The sequence below is a fragment of the Mixophyes fleayi genome, chromosome 6 (assembly GCF_038048845.1).
Source record: "Mixophyes fleayi isolate aMixFle1 chromosome 6, aMixFle1.hap1, whole genome shotgun sequence".
In the NCBI taxonomy this organism is placed as follows: Eukaryota; Metazoa; Chordata; class Amphibia; order Anura; family Limnodynastidae; genus Mixophyes; species Mixophyes fleayi.
The window spans coordinates 69,930,393-69,956,927 of record NC_134407.1 but is presented as its reverse complement, the minus strand read 5'-3'; the positions used below and the strand labels follow the sequence as shown (position 1 = coordinate 69,956,927).

The window sequence follows — 26,535 nt, the reverse complement described above, 5'->3', positions numbered from 1 at the left end:
TCTTTTGACTGTGAGATAGGAGAGTGATCCAGCCAAGTTCAGCCAGCTCCAATATGGCCACGAAGATGGAAAAAGGTCATGTTGTGTGGAAATTGCCCTGATTGGTAGGATCTTCTGGTCAGCCTAACACATTTACATACAACTCACATTTCAGAACACAAATGCTTGTACTCAACCACCAAACAAACAAATAGTGGATACCATATTTAGGGGCCTATTTATCTATACTCCCCCCCCCCCCCTGTTAAATCCCCGAAAACAGCAGTTTTCGGGGATTAACCACTAAATTGCTATTTATGATTGTAGCATCGCAGCAGATATCTGCTGCTTTGCATCTCTTATCGTTTTACTGAGCACTCCCCATAACAGTGTATGGGGAGTACTCAGTAACGCTATTTTTGTACGAAATTAACTTTTCAATAATGTTGACGTACGCCAGCTCAAGCTGGTGTACATTAACATAATTAAAAAGTTGCACTGCCAGAAGCTCCGAAGAGCAGAGCTGCACAGCGCATGTGTGGAGGGATCATGTGATCCCTCCCTGTCACATGACCCACCGTCTTTCAGTCCAGATCTCTGTGCGCATGCCTGAGCTTTTCGGTCGGAGCATGCGCACAGGGATTCAAAGCAAGCCGGAAACCACATCGCAGAGGACCGCAAATGAAGAGCCCGTGAAATGTAAGTGTAAGACTTCACAGGAACAGCCGTTTTTCGGGACGGCTGTTCCTGTGTTGATTTTTTAATAAATATGAGATATTTTTCAATCCTCATCTATGCGATGAGGATTGAAAAGTATTTTTCATAAAATGCGCTGCTACATCAAGGCCCCTAAATATTCTGTTTTGTACATATAATTTTGGATGCTGTAATTCACTTTTTCAATACTGCATCAGCTTGAATGGTATGTTGAGCAGCACTTTAAACACAGCTATGTACATTTATAGCATGATTTACATTTTTCATACCAAAGGGTATATTTACTAAACTGCGGGATTGAAAAAGTGTAGATGTTGTCTATATCAACCAATCAGATTCTAGCTGTCATTATGTAGAATGTACTAAATAAATTATAACTAGAATCTTATTGGTTGCTATAGGCAACATCTTGACTTTTTCAAACCTGCAGTTTAGTAAACATACCCCGAAGAACTATATTTATTGTATAGATATACCACAGCTCAGGGGCACAAAATAGAAATGGTTATTTGCTTTTTTTCTTTTGATATTCCCTTTTTTATTTGTTATTTGGTCTTTACCAGCTACATATTTTTCACCAATAAAAATGAAAGTGTAGAGGGTGACATACAGAGAGGCATGAGGATGCAGGATAAACAATGACTAATTTTGGGCATTTTCTCTCACAATAACTAGAGCTGCATGAACCCTAACTGTGGCAAAAAGCACATTTATTTAAAAAAAGAGACATTTTTATAATTAAAAAAGTATCTTTTTCCACTATGGTTTTAAGATTCTTGAACTAAAAGTGGTCTGGACTTGTGTTTTTGATTTGAGCAACATAATTTTTATTTAAAAAAAAATCAAAAAAGGTAAAATGTTGCAACTTTTTATGGTATAAAAGACAGCACACAAAAAAAAGGCAGCCAGGATCAGGAGATAAACGAGCGCAGGAGGGAGTTTCCTGTTCAGCTATGCACATATTTTGTAGATTTCACTCAAGTCAAGAACATGAAAATGTAATAAGTCTGTTTAATAAATGTTTCTTACAGACTCTATTGCAGACAACGGGCCTCATTTAAAGTTGGACGCACAAAACTTTTTTTTGCATATATACGCATTTCTGTACTGTTCATGCGCACTAAACATAGGTAGATGTTTGCTTATCTTAGACTTGTGTCCCCTTATAACTGGAGAGGTGGACCTCCGAGTACAGTATGGGTAAGTGCAACATAACTAACCGCTTCTGATTGGCTGATTGCATATTGACCTCTCCAGCTGAGAGTACTCCATTTGCTAGCGTTGCGGTTATATTATATCAAGCCACGCCCATCTATTTACATTGGTTATTTGTTATTTCCATTTGGCATATTACAGGAAAGAATATTCCCATTGGATTTTGTATGTTGGGGTGTTTGTATTTACTTACATATTTATGGAAAATGAGACTTTCACATTTATTACTAACACTGTCAAGACTACATTATTATGTTGTGTACAAGGAGGGTAATGTGACTTCAGCATTTACTACTTATACTGTCAAGCTGCATCTTTATGCTATCGTTAGGCGTAAATATACACATTTATCCACCTGATGTACACTTGGGACAAACACTACTGTTCTTGAGTTAGATGCACTTTGAGATAACGCTGTTTCAGCATTTATACATAAGTAAGCTTTTTTTTTTTGCGCTGTCTTTTCTGAGTACATTCAGTGCACAAATGCGTCCATCTGTAAATGAGGCCCCATATCCACATTTTGACCTCAATGCTGTAGATGGACGATAGTTAGAGCACACATACGTATACTGTATGCACACTGTGCTCTTTATATACATATACATTGCCCTATAAACAACAAAGTCAATTATCAGCTTTCATTGTAGATTAATTGTCCACATGTCCAGACAGGGCCCATTGTTACCAGTAATATGTCACAAAATGGTTACCCTACTTCTATGTCTTGCACTTAGTGGTTTTATAGATTTTTGAAGACCCAGTATAAATACACTCTGTTGCTTTGTTATCATCCTGTCCTTTACAGTGTGTGTGACTGTAGCAGAACATAAAAAAAATCTCCTCAGGAGTGAGTTTGGTTGAATAGATAAGAGCTCAGAGAGAAACCTCCGCACTCAAAGTTCCACCACTAGGGGGCAGTACATTTCAAAAAATCCCCACCCTGCTCCACTGGTAGTCAGAGGAAGGGTCCATCAGTCGCCCTCCTTGGTGGAGAAGATCTGCACTAACTCTTCGCAGTCGGAGTCTATCAGTTCACATGGCTTCTCCCCATCGCTGTTCACAACATCTTTCTGTGCTCCGAGAGAAAGGAGGTATCTGTGTGGAGAGAGATTTTAATGTAGTCACACATATTATAATGAATAAGTGATATTAATATATATATAGAATTTCCTTTACCATATACTCATACTACCATAACCTGCCTAGTCATAATATGAGTCATAAAGACATACAACTTAATTAACTTAGTATGCTAATAATGTCATTTATCCTATGTCAGCTCTTTTCATATTAGACCAATTTTTATGTTAGGGGATCTCTCAGTTTCACTGCTAATAACTTTTATTTTTCTTAGCTTACACTATAGAGGGCTATCTTTTGGTAGAGTATATATTGGTTATGTTATGGGTCTTATATGAGCGAATAATGAGAAAAATGACAGACAGCTATTTTCTCCTTATACAGTGACTTGTACCTTCTAATTGCATTATTGCGCGAGCAGGGATGCCGAGAGAGGGGGGGCATGTACAAATTACCCGGGCCCGGCCTGCCTTTGGGGCCCAGGCTCTGTAGTCCTGTAATTAACTTTTTAAAAACAAAATTTTCACAGTGGGTGGCGCATGCGCATATTGGGGGAGGGGGTTGTTAAAGGTTATGATGTGTTTGGGGGGGTTGTAATGTGGGGGTGGAATAATGTGGCTGTGACATAATGTGGCTGTGGGGGTGACATGTTAAATGTTATGTTTTATTATAATGTATGTATTACATACTGCATGCTAAAAAATTAAGAGGCGTGCAAAAACCCTTAAACTATATATATATATATATATATATATATATATATATATATATCTAATATATAAATGCTTAGTGGCGTCTGTGTGTGAAAAAAAAAAAACAAGTTGCAGCGCCACCTGCTGGGTGGAGTTATACACTGACCTACTAAATTCTTAGTGTGTGTGGGGAAAAAAATTCAAAAAGGGCTGAAATTTGGTAGGGCTCAAACTCATTTTCATGAGGTAATTTTACCTCATGAACACACATGTGTAGAGGCGTGCGTTAGTGTGTGTGTGTGTGTGTGTGTGTGTGTGTGTAAAAAACTATTTCCTCAGAAAGGGCTCATCAAATTGACCTGAAATTTGGTATACTGACATTATTTGACAAAAAAATTAGAATAGTGAAGTCAGTTAACTTCCATCATCCCCCCTTCCCCCCGTGGGGGTCAAACTCATTTTCGTGAGGTAATTTTACCTCATGAACACACATTAAAAAGGGCGCTTGCGTCGAGAAGTAACGATCTTCCCCAGAGGAGGCCTGGGCTAGGCCCAAATGCATGACAAGAACCTTTTTAAGACCTTATGTATCTTGATTTGACTAGAATGCATGAGTATCATGCACAGGTTAACTTGTATATTTATATATATATATATATATATATATATATATATATAATATTGAAGATGTGCACATCTCTGAGTTGTGTACTGTGTTCACTAATTATTTTCCATATTTTCATGTACCTATACATTTTCCAAAACAGGTCCCAACATTCAAGAATCCAGTACCAGGTTGTGAAAGCTGCAATAACAGGTAGGTGATAGCAACACCATTTTAATACATGATGGGGGGAACTCTATTGTCGGCGATGTGATATGCCGCAGACATTGCCGGCAATAACAGTAGACATTTTCCACAAAATCTCCATCGTGTAGTGTCTCACAGATGTTCTGGATACACTTCGTGGCTGATTGAATTCCCCCCATAATGTCATGTGTAAAGAGGCATAGCCGCAGCTCATGTTGGAAACGCACATCTCTTCTCCAGCTATACATGGAGGGGGGCCCAGAAGATTGCTCTACCGGGGCCCCAAATTCCTCTTGGCAGCCCTGTACACGAGGTGCATTTCTAAGTGCACTTTGACCAATGTAATGAAACACACAAAAGTGACACATGCATTGAATATAAAAAATCTACACACACTTACTGAAACTTAAGGTGTTTGTGATGTAAAGCTGGAAACCAAGATAAATAATGTCAGACCTTTTTCACCTTTACTGTGACCTTGCAAGCCACAAAATTCAAGTGTAAACAATTTTCTTTAGGAAAAAAGTGAAAATAAAAAAAACTTTCAGTACCCTGGTTGCATAGGTGTTCCAACCGTTTCATATTGGGGCTGTAGCTGTGTTCAGAGTTAACCAATCACATTCAAAATCATGTTTAAAGTTAATTAGCATGCACCTTCTAGCAAGAAAAGTGGTTGTGATTAGCCTCATATAATCTGTTCCTGTAGAATTTCCTTGCAGTTTTCTTGCTTGCATTGTACTGGAGTATCCATGGCGCCCAAGGAGCTTTCAAAACACTGGATCTACTGGATCTCATTGATGAAAAGTGACAATCAGGGGGATTATAAAGGTATTACATGTACCATGCAACGCTGGAATACTATCATCAGTATGTGGAGAAAATGTGCCACAACAGAGACATTGACAAGATCAGGACGTCCCTCCAAAGTTGATGACAGGACAAGGTGGAAATTCATCATTGAGGCTACCAAGAGGCCTTTGGCAACATTACAGGAGCTGCAGGAATTTCCGTCAGGAACTGATCACTCCCTGCATGTGACTACAATCTCTGTATTCTGCACATCTGGGCTATGGGGTAGGGTGGCTAGACAGAAGCCATTTATCACAAAAAAACACCCAAGCTTGCCTAAATTTTGCAAAAAATACATTCAATCACCCCAAACCATGAAAATGTCTTATGGATGAGACCAAGCTTGAATTTTTGGCCTTAATTCTAAAAGATATGATGGGCACAAAGTCAACCAGCTCGTCACTATTCCTACTGTGTGAGGCATGGTTGTTATAGAAACATACTTTGGGGCTGCTTCATTTAGCTGGGACAATGGCTGTAGTCAGCATACAGGGCATAATGAATAGCTCCAAATATCAAGATATTCTGGCATGAAACCTGCTGGCCTCTGTCAGAAAGCTGAAGATAAAGAGGAATTTCACCTTCCAACATGATAATGATCCAAAGTACACATTGAAGTCAATCAAAGAATTGCATCAGAAAAGGAAGATCAAAGTCTTGGCCCAATCAGAGCCAGACCTCAATTTCACCTAAACCAGGCTTGTCCAACCTGCGGCCCTCCAGGTGTTGTGAAACTACAAGTCCCAGCATGCTTTGCCAGTAGACAACCAGTTGATAGCTGGAAGGGCATGCTGGGACTTGTAGTTTCATAACATCTGGAGGGCCGCAGGTTGGACAGGCCTGACCTAAACCATGTAGGATGGTCTAAGGAGGGCTGTACACAGGACATCCCTCACAATGTGATGTACCTTGAATATTTTTGCAGGAAAGAGTGGGATATAATTGTAAAATCCAGATGTTTGAGCCTTATTCAAAAAGAGTCACTGCTGTAATAAAAACAAAAGATGCTACCACAACATATTCGTTTTGGGGTGTGTACAGTTATGCAACCAGGGTAATGTAGGTTTTTTATTTTCACTTCTTTTTCCAAAAAAATGTCTATCTGTGTTTCACTTGAGATCTGTTGGTTACAAGTCACATTAAAAATGGAAAAAAAGGTTTGACAGTATTTATCATGATTTTAGGCTACATCACAAACGCCTGCAAATTCAATATGCTTGTAGACTTTTTATATCCACTGTAAATGAGGTTAAACCAATCAGTGGTTTAGTAGTATTATTTGTTATCTGTGATTATCTCCCATTTTCCAGCAGCACTTGAGCACTTCCACTGTAGTGTGATTGTACCTCTGCATATCCATTGAATGCAATGTGCAGATAAAGGGAGCAGATTAATGCTGTCTTCCTATGGCAGATATACGCTGGGCGCAGAAGCTGCCAATGTCATATCACCCTAACTGTAAGTGAAGACAAAACAAACTGGATATAAGGATTCCTTCACACAAGGCCATTGTTTTGTTCCTACAAGAATATGTGTGTATTGTAAGAAAAGTATAGTAGAAGTCATCTTGGAGTTATTCCCCAGCTATTATAACCACATGTACACAACTATTCAAAAACCGTGGATAATAGCGATTAATATGTTGTGCAGGACATCAGGCGCTAAAAGGATGCAATTTACAGTGATAAACACACACATGCATTTAACTATATACAATCATACTACTGACATTTCCCCGTGTATTGTATCTTCTGAAATATGATTACTGAGATGCATTATACTGAGACACACACATGGCAAGATTTACCCATTGAGAAATGCCAGTTGGTATACCCACTAAAATATAGGACTTGGTGTCACGAGCCGCGGCGGTACTCACAGCCGCCGCGGCTCGCTTCCTGTCGGTCCCAACGTCCCGGCCGTCACCATGACGACCAGGACGTCACTTGCCTCCAACTCCCAAGGCAACGGTCGGACGCCTCCTCATCGCCGCGTCCTGGCAGCCAGGCGCGCATGCGCCCTAGGGACAATCAGGCAGATTCAGCCTGTGGCTGAATTAGCAGGCATTAGCCTGCAAGTGTGGATTTCAGGGCTAAGCCCTAATTGGTCTTGCTAGGTGCTGGCAATTAGCCTGCAAGTGTGGCTATGTCTAGGGGCAGGTTCTGATTGGTTGTGGGTTGTATTTAAGGCAATGAGGTCTGCTGCCTCATTGCCGGTTATAGTCTCTGTATCCAGTCTGCTGTACCTGCTCTCTGCCTTGTTCCTGTCTATTGGACTTGCTGTTGTTTACCCGTGTATGACCCTTGGCTTGGATTTGGACTTTGCTTGTGTATCCCGTGACCCTGACCTCTGGCTTGAATACCGACCTCCCTGTCTGCTCGTGACCCTTTGACCTCAGCTTGTATACTGGTACTGTTGTCTGCTGCCGGCCCCTGACCTCTGCTTGGATTCCACTCCGCTTGCTTGGGTTCTCCCCAGCCGGTACACACTTCACGACCCTCTGTCAGTCTGCAACCCAGTCTGTCCCCACCATCAGGGGCTCCAGTGAACACCTGACTGGCAGAGTAGATTCCGGGTTGTGTCGTGCCAGCTGGAGGGGTTCCTAACACTTGGTCAGTAATTTGCTAACATCCTGTTGAATTTTCAATTATACCATCAATGCTTGGACCACTATAACATAATTGCTGTTATATGATAAGTCACTGTACTTATTGACACATGTCCAGTAGGAACTACCTTTGGATACTTGATCAATAATGTATGCCTACTAAGTACCAATCGCCATGGCCACTAAGTCACTCACTGGTGACTGAAGGAAGCCCCTGAAATTCTGTGTATACCCCTCTTCATTTATACTGGAGGTGGGCTCTGGATGATATCTGTGCTACACCAATGCTCTGTCTGTCATCGCTAAATGCAAGGTTATCAGCATTAGTGCTACATGACACAAGGCCTGATCCAAGTCCATGCAATTACGTTCATTGGCGTAAGTTCCATTTCAGAGCATGTGCAGAACTATTTCACGCATGATATGCTATGGACGTGAATTGGACGCACCTATGAAAATGAATCAGGCCCACAGTGTCCAGCATTGTGACTGCTATTACCATTGTCCAATGCTATGCCTGTAAAACAATAATGACTGAAACCGATTCTAAGTATACATACACAATAAAGTGTTACCTCCAATGCAGTATGCCAGTCACAATAGAAATCATTTATCTCTATTCTAAAAGCAACTTATGTTCTTGTTTCCAAGTAGTACAGGCTGCATTTTATGTGCGTCATTCTCTTAGTGAGTATGGAGCTGGTGTTTACCATAGAGATCAGTGATCTCTGTATTGACAGTTGTTTTATCTGAGTCCACTGTGCATAAGTAATCTAATTCTTTCCAGCTGGTGGAGAAAAGCTTGGCAGGGACAAATCCGGCCTTCAGGATACCATTCACCTGTTAGAACATATGTAAATAAATTGACCCATATAGGTGGTTTAAACATTCCTGAAGGCATGACTCTGTGCAAACCATTATCGTGAAAACCTAAGGGGTGGACATATATACTGGGCATTCTATAAAAAACAATGCTTGGTTTAGTATGAGAGAGTGTAAGAGGACCAGGTACTGGATTATTCTGTATCTAGTCCCCGTGGCCATACACAGTGTTCAGGTTTTACGATGTGTGTCACCTGCTCAGGATAATCTACTTCCTCTTAAGTGCAGGAGAGATCCTATGACCACCAATGAACTTCCAGATGAACTTCTTTTTTTTAAATAAAATAAATCTGCACAGAGCTCAGGCAATAAGTAGAACATGACTCTGCTGCCATGTTTCATTGGGAATGAGGAGGTGGCCTGTTATCAAACAGCTAAATCTACAGTGATGATGACATAGCTAAAGAATGTCTCCTTGTAAAAGTCTTTTATCCAAGGCTATAGACAATCTTACTGAGGTTTGACCAACCGGTATAAGCATCGAGCTACCTGCTTCATGCCTTGGAATACAAGAGTAAGTCATCTCTAGCTCCATACCTTAAAACTTGGGGTGGACATGACAGGTCAGAACCATAATCTCCGTCACTGACTGTGAGTAGCCTACTACCCAAACTGTTGTATGTGAAAAGGGAGCTATCAAATCCTGTAAATTTTCTAATTGTAATTTAAATATAAAAGCAAATTGTTTGGGGAGGGGGGCGGGGGTTATAGCAAATTTAAATTAATTGTGTTCTATGTCAAGTGGGATTGATTTCTGGCAGGGGAGGGCTGGCAAATTTTAACGTGGGGGGTAAGACTCGACTCAGCAGCCCTATTAGGAACATTTTAAAGGAAAAAAAATGCAGGTGGCCCAGTGACCCAGCCCAAGGTAGTCCACTATGGGACCGACCCGGGGGGCAGATGCCCCCCCAGCCCAGCCTGCCCCTCATTGCTGGACCGCCAGTGGATTACCATGGTGTAGGTACGGTTTTCTAGTTTCCAGCTTCAAATATACGCAAACCTCTACATCCGTTAACACTGTCTATGGTCCCAATGTCCCCTCCCTTGCATCATTCAGTTAAATCATAAGTAAAGCTAAACTGAACAGAATTTTAGGAGACAATGGAAAAGTCTTATTTAATGATAGGAGTGATTCTAAAGTGGCCGGGGTTGGGATTTGATTGGATGCTTACTCTTTTGCACAGTGCAAAAAAAGCAAACATAGGTGCACTACTAGTTTCTGCCGGACAGCAGATATTGGGCTCATTGCGTGGACCATACTGGCACAACGCAATGAAAAACCAACGTGTTTTATGGTGTGCATTCAGGGCGCTTTAGAAATGAGGTCCTTATTGGTCACTATGATTTGGCTAATTCTATCCTATTCTGGGAATATTGATATTCTTTTTTATTTGCACTGTTAGATCTAGACTTTGTTACAGTATCATATAATGGATATATAATAAATATTGCTATTTGATATCATATTATATCCCAGGTATATTTTTGAAAAGGGTATTTGAAAAATATTATGTTTCTTTCGAGACTTTTTACATATATAAATACATACAGAAGTACTGTACGAGCATTGCTCATTTTTTCCTTAACAAAAATTTAGAAAAGTAATTTGACTATTATGTAAAAGTACACTCGTGTTGGGCCAGTGGAAAAAAATAAACATTAGACATATTCTCTAGCAGCGCTAAACAAGTTGTTTACACCAGGTGGTGTCACAGACTTCTAGGAAAAGAATGGTAATGTTTCTAAACCTAGGGTTGGCATTATATATACAGCCACCATTAGGGAGTGCTAAATAGCTGGTGGAATACGTGCACCACAACAATTTATGATTTACATGGAGATGGAATAAGAAAAAGTAGCAAATATAGTCCAGGCATTTTGGGAACTAATAAATGTTCACTGCCCATTCATCAGACTGGTCTGGAGGAGAGAGATGTAAGAGACATATAATTTATCCTGGAAACTGCCTCTCCTCCTGCAGAGTATGACAGTAAGAGATCAGCGAGCCCTGGGAGGACAGGAACTTCCCGTGGAGCAGAAAGGAGCACCCCACCCGCCCTTTAAATACAATTACTATTTGTGACAGTGGTGGGCTGAGGTGAGTTTGAAAAGGGTTGCACTGTTCAGATCTGCAGAGAGGGGGGAGGGGGGTGTATGATTAGTTGTGAGCAACTCACAAACAAATATATGCCAGCCGCTAAGGCACTGAAATATCCCCCTTCTCCTTTAAAACCTCTCAGGCCCGATTGCTGCCAAAAGCACTGCTTTTAATTTAGATCTGTGGCATGGTGGTAAACAACTACTTAAAAGATCACCAGGCACATGGCAGATTTGGTGGCTAATATCATGGTTTTTTTTTACCAAATTGGCAGATCATTGCAACGTGTGTGGCCACATCCTGACAGATAAAAATCTAATCCAGTTGAGTTGGAAACTTTGGTCAGTCAGTGATCTGCATTGGTGAATGTGTTTGGTCATCAACCAACCCAGAAATAGATGGCAGCTGTCAATGGCCACACACACAGTTCAGCACACTATATGAAGTCCTAATCTGTGCAATCTGGCTGCTCTCTGGATGTCCCCTCTCTGCTCTTTGGCTGAAACATGTACAGTGAAGCGACACCAGGGCGTGTGCATGCTCATTAGAGGCGCCCATTCTGCTATTTTGAGCATGCGCCAGTTCCTACAAAGGGACTAGCAGAGCGGGGGCCTCAGGAGGGTGGACCAAAAGTTGCTTGGTCCCCCTCACCTCCAGACCCCATAGTGTCTGCACCACTTACAGTGACGGTAGTTCCGCCACTGTTTTCCTGTGTTGTTCACACAGTAATAGTGATAAAAGGCACCTTCCTTGGTGCGAATGCCATGGAAAATTACAGCGTCTGCAGAGGCAGAGATGTATAATTTAGCATTTCTGATTGGAGGATCTTGAAGGATCGGGTGTTGCTTACTATGTGGGAACTAGGAGTGCTGACATGGAAAAAAAGTTTTGATTTCATTTTCAATTATTTAAATGAGATTTGAGGGATGTAGAAGGTGCATTAAGGGGGTGTTCACTGTTTAGCGGGGTGTCCACAGAGTATTTTTATGGTCACAAAAAGGACATTTTTACATTTTGGCAAAGATAGTGGGAACCAAGCTGAATCGTATACTTCCCATTGAATGCTTATTTGCACCTTTAAAGCACAAAGAAAAGCACATTTCTCTGCACACAACCAATGCAACAAAACGTTTAAACTTTCAAATATGACACATATGATAAAGACAGTCCTAATGACTTTAAAGTGTGGTTGATAAACTAATACGCTTAGCTATAGTAGGAGGTAGTATGTGTATGTAAAAACGTGCTTGAAACTAAACCAAAAAGGAAATCTGCAAATACAGTTTGAAAATCTCTTTTTCATTTTCTTTATGTTTTTGCCTTACACCTATTGCTAATAATGTATTGCATATATTTATATTTATTTCCATTTCTCTATAGTTACTCTCTATCTATACCAGTTCTACCGTCATACTTCTTCCTATTATCATCAATCATTAGTTAAATTCCTACTATTACATAATAATTAGTCTATACATCTATTATATCTATATCATACTTTTCAACACACCACTACTTTTTAATAAGTATAATTTTAGGATGCTTGTCCCTTAAAGTACAATTTTACATGGAGGTGCAGGTCTAACTCAACCGAGAATCTTCTTACCCAATCTCTATAAAATGATGCATCGCTATAGTGATTTCTCGGGGTACAAAATTAAGTGTTCAAAATCGAACGCCATGCTTCTCCAGCCACCCTTCAAGACAAAGACTGTCTAACCAAAACATACAACTTTACATAGCAACAAATGAAGATTTTATATTTGGGGGTGTTTATCACTTCTAGCCATGACCTTCTTTACCAGGATAATGATGCCCCTCTCTTTACCAAACTGCAGACTGAACTATCCTCCTTATAATTTTGTGGCTTGGCAGGATCATATCAGTGAAGATGAATATCATCCTCAAGTGGCTATACCTCTTACAAACACTAGCTGTTCCACTTACACTATTGAATACCATTTAAAAATCCATTATACATTTTATCTGGGATAGCAGACCTCTAAGAGTATCCTCTAACCTAGTGATATAAAATTGTACCACCTGGCGGCTCACTTCACAGAAATAGTAGCTAATCTTGCTGCGCCATGTCCTAGTGATGTCCTAGCTCGATGTTGAGGCCAATGTCATAAATTCACAGACCATTTCCTATATCTGCGCCATACACAAAAGGCACAGAACCCCCCACTCCACCCTTACATTGCCCCCGTCACTGAAGTTTGACATAAATATCTGGGATCAGTACTCGCTCAAAGCTAATCTCTTGACTCCATGTTTTGCTTTGATTCTCATCAGGGATAACGCTGATTTTCTCCCAGCCATTTTCTTTACTAGATCCTCTTACTAACTACTAGCGGTTGTCATATACCCAGTAGATTGCTCAAACAAGGCCATTGGCTTTCTCTGGTTTACAACAGCAAAGTCCCTCGTACATCTTGAGACCATTTGAGTTCATCCAAATAAGAGTTTTTCTGTTCTCTCTCCTTTCTACTCAAGTTCTTAGAGGTGTCACCCGCTTTGAATTGTTATGCTGTTGCCAACCAATTCGTAAGGAATGATATCCTCTCTTTATGACCTCTTACTTGACCTCAACCAGGTGAGGAGGGATAGAGTGACATGACAGCGGAGATAGCAAAAAGCTATATTTCTCTAACATTTTCCTTGCCCCTTTTTCCCCCACATCTCATTCTGTAGCCACGTCCTCTTTCCCTGTTTTTGCCTACCCACATTGCACAACCATCTCTAACACATTTAATATGCACCTTCCTCTACTCACACCTGTTCCTTCACCACTTAGCACTTAGTTTCTTATTCTTCCAAGCATCTCACCATCGATAACAGTACTGCAGATCCCTGGCTCCAGTGCAACACCACCCCATGGATCCTCAGCCAAGGAGGGGCCTTACATCTCCCCATTGCTACAAACGGATAATAACTTTAAAGTGACCTTTTACTCTTTCAACCTTATGCTTTTTTTAGTCAGATTTGCAATTCCGCAAAACTTGATGCAAACTGATTTTCCAGGGGCATCACCAAAAAACACAACAGCATATGTACAAATAGACACATGTACACAAATAGAATTGCATTATTTGCACTCTCAAAAATTACCTTTAGTGAATGCATTTTAAATTTCAATATCACTCATCCCATGTTTTTGTGTATTAATAATAATAATAGAACTTAGCATTTATTCAGAGCTGACTGTCTGTCATGGACCAGCTGATGGCCATTCCTTCCTCTTCCTATACTCCCGTCATGTATGGTTAATTTGAAGTGATTCTCAAGTTATATTTTATCTTAAACCTGAAGAAAACAAAAAAATGTTGAAGGAGTTGAAATAAAAAACAAAAGCTAATTGGATGTACCATTTTCTGGATCCACTGAAAGTTCCTGTTCTAATGGTCCCATGCTGCAGTTCTCCCTAAGCTTTAAACAAATCAAGCCAGTATTGATGCCCTCCACCCTAAACTTTCTATTCATGGCAAGTTCACAGGGGAGGGGCTATGACACCTGCTTGGCCTGACTGAAACAGCGGTAAGATTAGAGAGCAGTGTTGCATAGGTCCATTAGAGCCATTGGTGGCTCTGCAGAGAATGGTCATCTAAGATCAGTATCCTTTAGTATTATTTGTATTACCTCTACTTCAAATCCATCTGGAGATCTTTAATAGCTTCTGTTACACATTCCACTGTGAAACGCTATCAAACTGATTGAGGTCATTAAGCAAGTGGATACAATCACACCAGCCAAGCATTATAGGCGTTACCTGTGTTTGATTAAAACAACAACTACGGTATATGAAATGGAAGTCAAGTGCAAGGATGTATATTTCCAATCATCAAAAGAGGATTGGATCAAGAATTAAAAAAACTGCATAGTTTTTTGCTAAATATATAAGGCAAACTAAAAAATGGCTCAAAACTTGATCATAACACTAAATGTATAATGGATATAACTGTTATATAGTACCAAATATCTCCTGCTTGTCAGATCACCTTGTAAATGGTAGTTGCCTTATGTATACTTTGCGAAACTTATGCAACTAAGGCACTGGTGGCCAACAGGTAGTCCTGGGGCCACATGCGGCCCTCCAAGCTTTCACTTGTGGCCCTTCTTGCTTTACTGTAAGATTTGTTTGTTATAGTTTGTAACACTTGTTTAAAATGCCTGCTGATATATTATTACAGATAGGTGTCCATTTCTTTGAGTAAATATATTTGTTTTAACTTATAAATGAGATTGAGTGTCATGTGCGGCCCCTTTGAATGGTAGAGGGCCGAACCATGCAGCCCCCGGTAGTGCATCAGGATGCCCATCACTGATCTAAGGGATCTGTTGTTTTATCCTTAACATTCAGCTTTCAGGTATTTTTTTTGTTTTGTTTTGTTATCAAGTAATTGAATACTGGAGGAATATCTTACGTTAGTTGTTTAGTTCTCAATCTAATTTCATAAATGCCACTAATCCCAGGGAGAGTCTCTCCTCTCTACCACCAGCAGACTCTTTTTTAAAGGTTTTTTTACTCTGACACAGATAAATTAACCATGGGGAAATCCAGAAACCATGTCCTGTTGGAGATGTTTGTTTACAGTTTACAAGAAGATACTATTTGCATGCATACAAGCTTAGAGATAAGAGTTTATTAAAATAATAGAGAGTAAGCCTGGCAATATGTCTGAGTAAGGGCATAAGGGTTATGTCACACTGGCGATTGATTTTTCTGCAGCGATCATGTCAGTGAAAATCGCTGCTGAAAACCTGATGCAAATATGTTCCCATAGATATTCTTTTAATGTTATAGGAGGATTTTACACTAGAGACTTTCCTCTAGAGAGGCATTGACAGATATCACTAACAGCAATTTAGCCTAGAGGATAAAAACTCTGGAAAATGCAACTCTATCAAAAACAATATCTTACAATTATGTGACACTAAGGGGTAAATGTATCAAGCTGAGAGTTTTCAGGCAGGTTTGAAAAACCAATCAGATTCTAGCTTTCATTTATTTAGTACATTCTGCAGAATATTAGCTAGAATCTGATTGGTTGCTATAGGCAACATCTCCACTTTTCAAACCCGCCGGAAAACTCTCAGCTTGATACATTTACCCCTAAGTGTGTATTTACTCTTGTTAAGTAGTGATTTGTAGCCCTTTTGTTATCTGCATATCAAAATTACCAGAACAACCCTCAATATTTAGAGTAGCGGATCTTTAATAATGGAAAATCAAAGCAGAAGTAAATGTTCAGAAATCGCCAGTAAAAATAAACTTGCATTTTTGGACAACCACAGCTAAAATGACACTATCATGACATTACCCTACTGAGAGTCTATGACAGTGATGGGCAACAGGCAGCTCTCAGCCATCACCTGCAGCTCCTTCCTTCCTTATTGTCAGATGTTTGTTACACATGCTTGTTTAGAATGCCTGTTGTTATTACACATAGGTGTCTTTTTCTTTTGATTAAAAGTATTGTTTAGCTTATTACTGCAGTTAATGGTCATGTGCCTCCCATGTGGCCCCTATCTCTGGTCTATATGACCTCATTGTGGCTCACATCTACATTCCCAGCACAGTGTGATGTAATCACAGGAGATGTCATAAGAAGTTATTTCTCCATAGGCCTCACCTGGCAATGTGTGGGTGTGCGTCACTACATGCCATATGCAAGGGAGTCCAGTCATTCTCATCCCTCTGCTCTATGTCTGCTCCATATTTCACCAGCAGCTTCACACACTCTAGATTCCCAGAGAGGACTGCTTCATGCAGAGCACCCATACCTGAAGGTTGAAAGCAGGGGTCACAGGTCAGCTCATATTGCTTTTGTGTACAAGACTATCTGAAAGACGTAATCATTGCAGTCATGTAGATGATTAACTATTGTCATATCATTATACTCTAAATTCCAGCTACCCAACTTAATTCACCCAACACAGAAAACATCTTTGTTTATTTGGGCTACAGCAAAAACTTCATTTCAGGAAAGTCTGAGCACCTATTTCACACATGGTTAGACAAGGACAACCTAGAAGGGAGCCAGGCACCAGTGGGGTGAACCAGGCACCAGTGGGGTGAACCAGGCACCAGGTGTTTGGCTTTTAAAATATAATTCTGGTTAATTTGTGCCAGCCTGTAATAAAAGGTCTGAATGCTGCGCTGTCAGTTTAGACTGAGGAAAACCTTTAGACCTTAAAAGCACGTAACAGGTCATATTTTATGATGGATCCCCACAGTCATTTACATGTATGCAGTATTCTTTTGGCGTGCCGCCCTTGTGGAGATATACAATACAAGTCCAGTCTGTTTCTTTTCTTCAAAGCCAGAAGTGATTAATGAATACAAATCCAGAGCATTGCCTTATTCTACTCCCTACGAAAAACTTGTGAAGGACACATGCATCTACATTGTCTACATCTGGGGATGTTTTTCTCCACAACTGATGCAACTGCTGTTAGAAAGACTTTTTATTTCTGGAGCATAAACATTTTCTGGTCGCAGCGCAAGTCAACAACAGCTAATAAACAACTGTCAGTGACAGATTAATGTCATTGGTGGAAAGACTGTCGCATAATGGCCAAGACTGGACAAGTCCCAGGAGGCAGGGAGCCGTGATGCATAATATTTCTGACTATTTTTCAAGATAGCTATGGATGTATCACTGTTTTTCTCCTAATTAAGACAACTGGTCTCCTCACCTGTTAAGTAGATTGTATCCAATGTCACTTTTCGTGCTCGGATAAATCTCCCAACTTGCTCCAGGTCACCCTGTCGAATATGGTCCAGGAAGACAACGTCATTTGGAAAACGCACCGTCCGTGACGATCTCAGGCTACGCGCAGACCGACGGGTAGAGTAGTACCTCATCCTGAGGATGCCGTGATCTGGGGCCGCGGAAGGTGAACTTAGCGCCAGCGCTGTCAACTAGGTTATTTCCTCTTGGGCAGAATCGGGTTTGTCTCCTTCCCCAAAAAATGAGGTGAGTCCTTGAGCCACTTTTAACGTTTGGAGCCCTGTAACACAGATCTGAACACTGATGACCAATTCCACACACACAGCAGCGGCACATAAAACCCTCTTTTTATAGCTCTGCCTTCCTATCTATTTAAGGGACTCTCATCTCATCGTACTGTAAGGCAAACGACCAGTGCAGACGCCCACTGCAGTTCAAGGGAGGCTCATCTTACCAGGTCAACTGATCGTGAGAGCAGCTGCTGCTCAGAGCTTCACAGGGTCACAAGCAAGAAGCAGAAATTGGCTGCAAGTTTGGGGTGGGGAGTGTGCTACCAGGGTTATTACTGACAATCAGACAGTTATCTGTCCTCACACAGAAGGAAGTTATAACATGGCTCACTAAATAGAGGTCAATAAAGCTGGGTCACTCTGTCTAGCCAGGTCTGAAATTATACACATTTTAATGAACTGCAAAAGGAAGGTTTAATGCTCAAGCAATATGGCTCCACTAGTGCCAAGAAAGATCGCTCCCTCTCTCTCTCTCCTGACAAATGGTGCATGGTTTAAATTGCAAGACAGACTAAGAAAAGAATTACAAGACTTTAATGTGTATGGCTTGAAATGAAAGCACTGTATTACAAAACATGTTAAGAGCAAAACAAAGTAAACCCACTGTTGGAGGTTAAAATATATGAAAGTCTGTTTTCTATGGAGATAAAATTATTTCGTTTTTGTCCCACGTAAGTGAAGTCTTTCAACAACTTTCAGGACGTTATTACCCAAATACATTTTTTATTATGTGGTATATCATAATTGAATTGTGATAATTTGTCAGGTATTTAGTGTTTAATACTCCTCCCCTGTAATGTGTTAATTAGCTTGTTTTAGCCTATTGGTGTCACTCTTCAATGTGTTTTAGTGGCATGATAAGTATTTATGTTCCACAGAACAGGGAGTCGGCAGAAAAATTTCTTTCTGTCTCCATCAATCTTCTCAAATATACTACACAGGATGGAAATCCCCAACTGCATCACAATATTTACTGTGATTGGCCAAAGGATCAAGACAGCAATGGGTCATACCTGGCAGTAGAGGGCATCCAAGGATTGGAAGGGTGATACCATGATTGGTTCACAAACAACTTTGGGAATACTTCTTTGGCCAGGTACTTCCTACCCATTAACCAATCATGATAACATAAATACAATTATGCAGCCAGGGTTACCACCCAATTTAAAGTGTACCTAATGATAACGTCTGATTATAGATCCAATGCAATGTATAGATTTTAACACACCATTCTAGAGAAAACTAGCAGAACAACCTTGCCCCTCTCTTTCTGCCATGTACCTCCAGCCTCTTTGTCTTAAGCAAACAAGCAGTTTATGGGGCCATCATGTGGGCTAATGAATTATATGGCACATACACATGATCATTGTTATGCAAGGAGGACTAGAAAGACAAGGACGGCCTAGGGATGTACCTTGTCATGAATATTCCATACTCACAAAAACAATTAAAATAGGAAAAGATCTGCTGTACTCTGCAAATAAAAACATTATAAACACTAATAGACAGTAATCTGGGCGATAAAACATTATGCCAATACTCATGACAGGAACACTAAATATCTGGTAATCCACAATACTGGTAGCGATTGGCTCTGACTAGATCTGAGCCGTGGAGTCTAATGGAATTCCTGGTTTTCTCCAGGGACACCAACAAGGTAATGATGGACGTCACCATGTGGAACCCTCAGGTTACAGATGAAACCTCAGTCCATGTCCCCTATAATGCATTTACAGTTCGGGTTGTGGGAACAATGGACATACTCTGCCCCTAGCTGGAGAGGTACCAGGCATGATATTAATGGCACAGTCATAGGTAGTATGGGTGGCATGGCCTCAGCATTGCGCTTATAAAACACAGTACGGACAATGAGTGGGGATTACCATGGATGCCAAGAAACGGGAAATGGAACAACTTTCTTCAGCAAGAGTCCTAGTCCAGGATAGGAGTGATCCCCTGAAGCAATTACGGGCCAAAAATCGGTGCACATCATATCATGGCCCCACCCACCTTTGGGCAGGTCATTGCTTTCTTGGAGAATTCACAATCCAAAATGCAGGTTCACAGTTAAAGCACTATGAACATATTTATACATAATTAAAAACAGACATATGTTAAACTCTGGTAATATAAATTCTATAACTTCTAGAATAAACATGGTTCTTAGTGCACATTTTGATAAAACTGTAGATGCCCATTTAGATGGGTGGGGTGCTGGGTCAAAAGAAAGGCAGTCACAACCTTTAAAACATGTATTAAAAAGTGCTACACTGCTGTGAATGAAAATACACATTCCAAAATGCAGCTGCACATACTGCGAGAATTGCCGGCTCTGTGGTGAGTCCACAAGTTCTCTAATTTGGGAGTCTCCTGCACATTCCGAAAGAGTATGCAACTCTGTAATTGGGAGATAATGAAGGGTACATTAGCCTGTTCTCCAGCAAAATTCCCAGATAGAAGATAAAAATGAATTGAGCACTGGTTGAACTGAGGCATGTGTATCCACATTATGTGCAGAAACTAAACTAACACTTGAAACCGAGAGGCCAGAGGGAGGAGCCATCCTTGGGTAAGCTGTACACTGTTCATATTACATACTAGGATACACTGATACACAGTAGTTGCAATGTTTCTATCCATAACAGATACACCAAATAACTTCTTTTCTAAAAAGTTCCTGGTGTTTTTGTATGCTTATAAATGGGAACTGTTAAATGAAACAACTTTTTGCTGTGAAATTATATATAATATGTATAATGCTGTCCTAGATAATAACACACATTAATATATGTCATGAACAAACAAGTGCGCAGAGGGCAGTTTATGACAGATAAAGGGGTTCAGGAGCGGTTTCCTGACAAAACAGACGTGATATATTGTATCACTGTTGGAATATATGATAAGATATCTAATCAGGGAGTAGCTAGAGGGGCTTATCCCTGACAATTGGTGGCAGCAGTGGGATGTGCAAAGCCATCCAATAAATTTACACCAGACTCTATGACTTCACATTTTAACCAGCTTCCTTGTTCGTATGGATATGACTGGCCATGGAGAACAAGTTAAGTAGTCTAATATGCAGTCATGATGAAATCAAAGCGTTACTATAAGATACTACACATTTTCAATGTCTTTTCATTTGGGAACAACTACAGGTTGAGCTACAACCTTCATGAATTTGTGTATAGTCTTTTCCATTAGGTGTTTTATCTTCACAGACCAATTTCAGGAAATAACAATATGTTATACTACATGGGTCCAATACATAATAATTAATTCATATTAATAATAAACTACTTTGAAATGATCAAGGATTACATTCACATCATTTGAAGTACATGCTATCCGGATTTTGAATGCATTCTCTATGTGTGTTGCTATGATCTATTGCCCCACCTGGAGCGCACCAACAATTTATTGAGGATTTCTCCGCATGGCTCCCTCACTTCTTATCTTCTGACATCCCCACCATCATCATGGGTGATTTCAATATCCCTGTTGCTAATCCACCTTCCAATGCTGCTTCCAAACTACTTTCTCTAATCTCCTCACTTGACCTCTCCCAATGGGTTATGAATCCTCTACTCATTGGGATGGCCATTGCCTTGATCTTGTATTCTCTAGACTATACTCAATTTCTGATTTTCTTAACACACCTTTTTCCCTCTCGGATCATCACCTTATCAGCTACATACTCACTCCCAGTACTTTAACTTCTCTTCTGTCAAACTCTACCAAGCTTCATCATACCCGCAGAAATCTTAACTCTATTAATCTTCAACATTTTTCCACCTCTTTCCAACATCTTCTCTCCCGAATCTCTACATTCTCCTCCGGATAGGGCAGTACCTCATCTTTACCAAACCCTAGCAACAGACCTTGATCAAGTGGCTCCAGCGAATATATTCATATATCACATCGACTTTGATGTCAACTGTGGCACACTAAAGTAACATGAAACCTTCAAAAACTTTACTGTAAAGCAGAAAATCACTGGCGTAAATCTGGAACCTCTAATGATTTCCTCACATATACTTCTATCTATCACGCCTATCAAAATGCCCTGGACACTGCAAAACAAATATACTAATGATCTCTAATCTATACTCAATCTTCAAACCCCAAATGCCTGTTTAACACATTTAAATCTCTTCTCAACCCTCCCACCCCAAACCCTCCAACTACTATCAGTGTACAGGATCTTGCTTCCAATTTCAAGGACAAGATTGATAAGATCGGGCTAAAAATGGTATCATCTTTCTTGCCAAGCAATCAGCTCAATTCCTTCCCAGCACCCTCTGACACCCTCTCTTCATTTGATCTCACAAATTAAGATAAAGTATCTACTCTCTTCTTATCTTCCTACTCTACCTCCTGTCCTCTTGATCCTATACCCCCACAAATAGGTAGATCCTGTCTCCTATGCTCATTCCACCTCTAACTAAAATCTGTAATCTATATCTCGCTACTGGTATCTTCCCATCATTATACAAGCATGCAGTGATTACTCCTATTCTGAAAAAACAAAATTCTCACCCAAACTCTCTCAAATTACCGTCCCATCTCTCAGCTCCCATGCCCCTCCAAGCTTCTAGAGAGACTTGTCTCACATGCTTCCTTTCTGCAAACAACCTATTTGATCCTTTTCAGTCAGGCTTTCGCTCCACAGAGACTACATTGACTAAGGTTGTTAATGATTCGATTACTGCTAAAACCAAAGACCATTACTTTCTTCTAATTCTCCTGTATCTCTCTGCTGCATTCGCCACTGTTGACCACTCTCTTCTCATACAAACGCTACAATCCCTAGGTCTTCAAGACACTGTCCTATCCTGGTTCTCATCCCACCTATCTAATCACTCTTTCGGTGTCAATTTCTCTGGATCTACCTCTGTCCCACTTCCTTTATCAGTAGGAGTCCCACAAGGCTGAGTACTAGGTCCTCTGCTGTTCTCTATCTATACCGCTTCTCTTGGAAAACTAATAAGCTACTTTTGATTTCAGTATCATCTCTATGTGGATGATACCCAAATGTATCTATCCTCTCCTGATCTCTCGCCATCTGTGATATCCCAAGTTACTGACTGTCTTTTTGCCATATCATCCTGGATGTCCTCTCGCCAACTTTTCTATTATTAACTCTTTGAAAAACAGAGTTAATAATATTCCCACCCTCCAACAGTGTCCTACCTAACATTTTTATTTCTGTTAGCAACATAACCATTAATCCCACCCCACAAGCTCGCTTCCTAGGTGTGATCCTTGACAACTTTCCTTTGTTCCCCACATCGACTCTATATCTAAATTCTGCTGCATACATCTAAGAAATATTTCCAGAATACACACATATCTTATATGAGACACTGCCAAAATGTTAATTCATGCACTCATCATCTACCGCTTTGACTATTGCAATTCCCTTCTTATTAGTCTTCCCCTAAACAGACTCAAACCCCTACAATCTTTTTTGCATGCAGCAGCCAGACTGATTTGATTGGTTGGCGAATCCAATATAAAATTCTTTTACTAACGTACAAGGCCATCAACAAAACTGCACCAACATACATCTCCTCACTTGTCTCAAAATGTCTCCCAACTCGACAACTCCGTTATGCACAAGATCTGTGTCTCTCATCCACCCTAATTAAATCCTCCCATTCCCGGTTACAGGACTTTTTTCGAACTGCACCCACTCTGTGGAATTCACTCCCTCGCACGATAAGACTTTCCTCTGGTCTACAAACTTTCAAGCGTTCTCTGAAAACCCACCTCTTCAGGCAAGCTTATAATATTCCTCAACCACCCTTTTAATCTCCCTAGGCTACCCTATTACCACCCTTTATACAATTCACACAAGACAACAACCCTTTGACCCCAGACCAACATTGCTTTGTGACTGGATCACATAACATATTAATCACTTTTTATCCATTGCAATCTGGCTGGACCAATGCGCAGTATGTAGATTTAACCTCATGTATCTGATTCCCATTGACCTATAGATTGTAAGTTTGCGAGCAGGGCCCTCTTACCTCGTCGCCTGTTTTATCCAGTATTGTTAATTACTGTTTGTCCTCAATTGTAAAGCGCAACAGAATTTGCTGGCGCCATGTAAATAAATGATGATGATGATGGTCAGGGATAACTCATTTTTGGTTTAAAGGCTGTCATTTTGAGCTATTTGCCTGATATTGTAAAGTATGTCTCCCTCCTTAGGACTGCACCACTATTTTGAAGCACCTTGATTCTTTGACCAGGAAACTGCAGGGTGTTTTAAAAGAGGATCCGCTCACAAAGCAAATATAAATATATATATATATATATATATATATATATATATATATATATATATACACATAGATAGATGTACAGATAGATGGATAGAGATATACACACACCTACAATGTACTATGCAAAAGTTTTAGGCAGTTGTAGAAATATATAAGTGAGAATGCTTTCAAAAATAGAAGTGTTAATAGTTTATTTTTATCAATTACCAAAATGCAAGGTGAATACACAGAAAATATATCTAAATCAAATCAATATTTGGTGTAACCATCCTTTGCCTTCAAAACAGTATCAATTTTTCTAGGTACACTTGCACAGTTTTTGAAGGAACTCAGCAGGGAGGTTGTTCAAACATCTTGGAGAACTAACCACAAATCGTCTGTGGATGTAGACTTGCTCAAATCCTTCTGTCTCTTCATGTAATCCCAGACAGACTCATTAATGTTGAGATCAGGGCTCAGTGGGGGCCATATCATCACTTCCAGGACTCCTTGTTCTTCTTTACACTGAAGATAGTTCTTAATGAAATTGGCTGCATGTATGGAGTCATTGTCCTGCTGCAGAATACAGTTGTAGCCAATCAGACGACTCCCTGATGATACTGCATGATGGATAAGTACCTGCCTGTATTTCTCAGCATTGAGAACACCATTAATCCTGACCAAATATAACATAGTAACATACATAGTAACATAGTTGATGAGGTTGAAAAAAGACACCAGTCCATCAAGTTCAACCTATTTTGGATCTCCTGCGATCCTGCACTTATATTTGAAATTGATCCAGAGTAAGCAACCGCCAATCTGTTTCAATTGTGAAAATCACCCCAGACTCAATATTAGCAGTCCTATTTTTACCCTATATCCACTACTATCCTACATTTTAATTAACGGTCGTATCCCTGGATACACCTTTCCACTAAAAATTTGTATAACCCTTTCTTAAACATATCTATTGAATCTGCCATCACAACCTTCCCTGGCAATGAATTCCATATCTTGACTGCCCTTACTGTAAAGAACCCCTTCTTTTGCTGTTTGTGAAATTTCCTCTCCTCTAACCTTAGGGGGTGACCACGTGTCCTGTGTATAGTCCTTGGAGTAAAAAGTTCCCATGAAAGTTCTCTGTATTGACCCCTAATGTATTTGTACATAGTAATCATATTTCCCCTTAGACGCCTCTTTTCTAAAGTAAAAATGCCTAAACTGGCTAACCTTTCCTCATAACTTAATGACTCCATACCCTTTATCAATTTTGTCGCCCTTCTCTGAACCCTTTCTAGTTGCAAATTATCTTTTTTATAGAGTGGTGCCCAGAACTGTACTGCATATTCAAGATGAGGTCTTACCAACGATTTATATAGTGGCAAAATTACACTGTCTTCCCTTGCATCTATGCCCCTTTTTATGCATGTCAATACTTTATTTGCCCTTGCAGCTGCTGCTTGACATTAAGCACTATTGCTAAGTCTACTGTCTACGAGCACTCCCAAATCCTTTTCCATTATAGATTCTCCTAAATTAATTCCATTTAATTTATAGATTGCGTTCTTGTTTTTGATCCCTGAATGCATAACCTTACATTTATCTGTGTTAAACCTCATATTCCATTTGGCCGCCCAATCCTCCAGTTTATTTAAGTCCCTCTGTAGAGAAGCTACATCTTGCTCTGATTTTATTACCTTACAGAGTTTAGTGTCATCTGCAAAAATAGAAACTTTACTCTCTAAACCATCACCAAGGTCATTAATGAATTTATTAAAAAGGAGTGGCCCCAGCACGGAACATTGATGTACTCCACTTAAGACTTTTGACCAATTAGAAAATGTTCCATTTATCACAACTCTCTGTTCCCTATTCTCTAACCAGTTTTCGATCCAAGTACAAATGTTGATTCCTAGACCCAGTTCCCTAATTTTGTAAACCAACCTCTTGTGTGGCACTGTATCAAAGGCCTTTGCAAAATCCAACTAGACAACTTCTACTCTGCTGCCCTGGTCTAAGTTTCCACTACATTCCTCATAGAAACTAATTAGATTAGTTTGACATGACCTATCCCTCACAAATCCATGTTGATTCCCACTAATAATTTTATGGCGTACCACATAATCCTGAATACTATCCCTTAAAATACCTTCTAGTAGTTTCCCCACTATTGATGTCAGGCTTACAGGTCTATAATTCCCTGGTTGTGATCTCGTCCCCTTTTTAAACAACGGCACCACATCTGCTATTCGCCAATCTCTTGGTACGGAGCCTAATGAGATTTAATCTCCAACTCCATTTGCTG

At 40.1% G+C, this 26,535-nt stretch overlaps 1 protein-coding gene across 1 annotated transcript; it reads right to left on the bottom strand.

Annotated features, from left to right (window-relative positions):
- Positions 1–1,548: 1,548 nt before the first annotated feature.
- Positions 1,549–18,056, bottom strand: PPP1R27 (protein phosphatase 1 regulatory subunit 27). Its single transcript, XM_075216811.1, has 3 exons — positions 17,634–18,056; positions 16,568–16,718; positions 1,549–3,009 (listed from the first exon to the last, which is right to left on the bottom strand). The coding sequence occupies exons 1-3, from the start codon at positions 17,800–17,802 to the stop codon at positions 2,886–2,888; spliced, it is 444 nt and encodes a 147-aa protein (XP_075072912.1). The 5' UTR covers positions 17,803–18,056; the 3' UTR covers positions 1,549–2,885.
- Between the last annotated feature and the right edge of the window lie 8,479 nt (positions 18,057–26,535).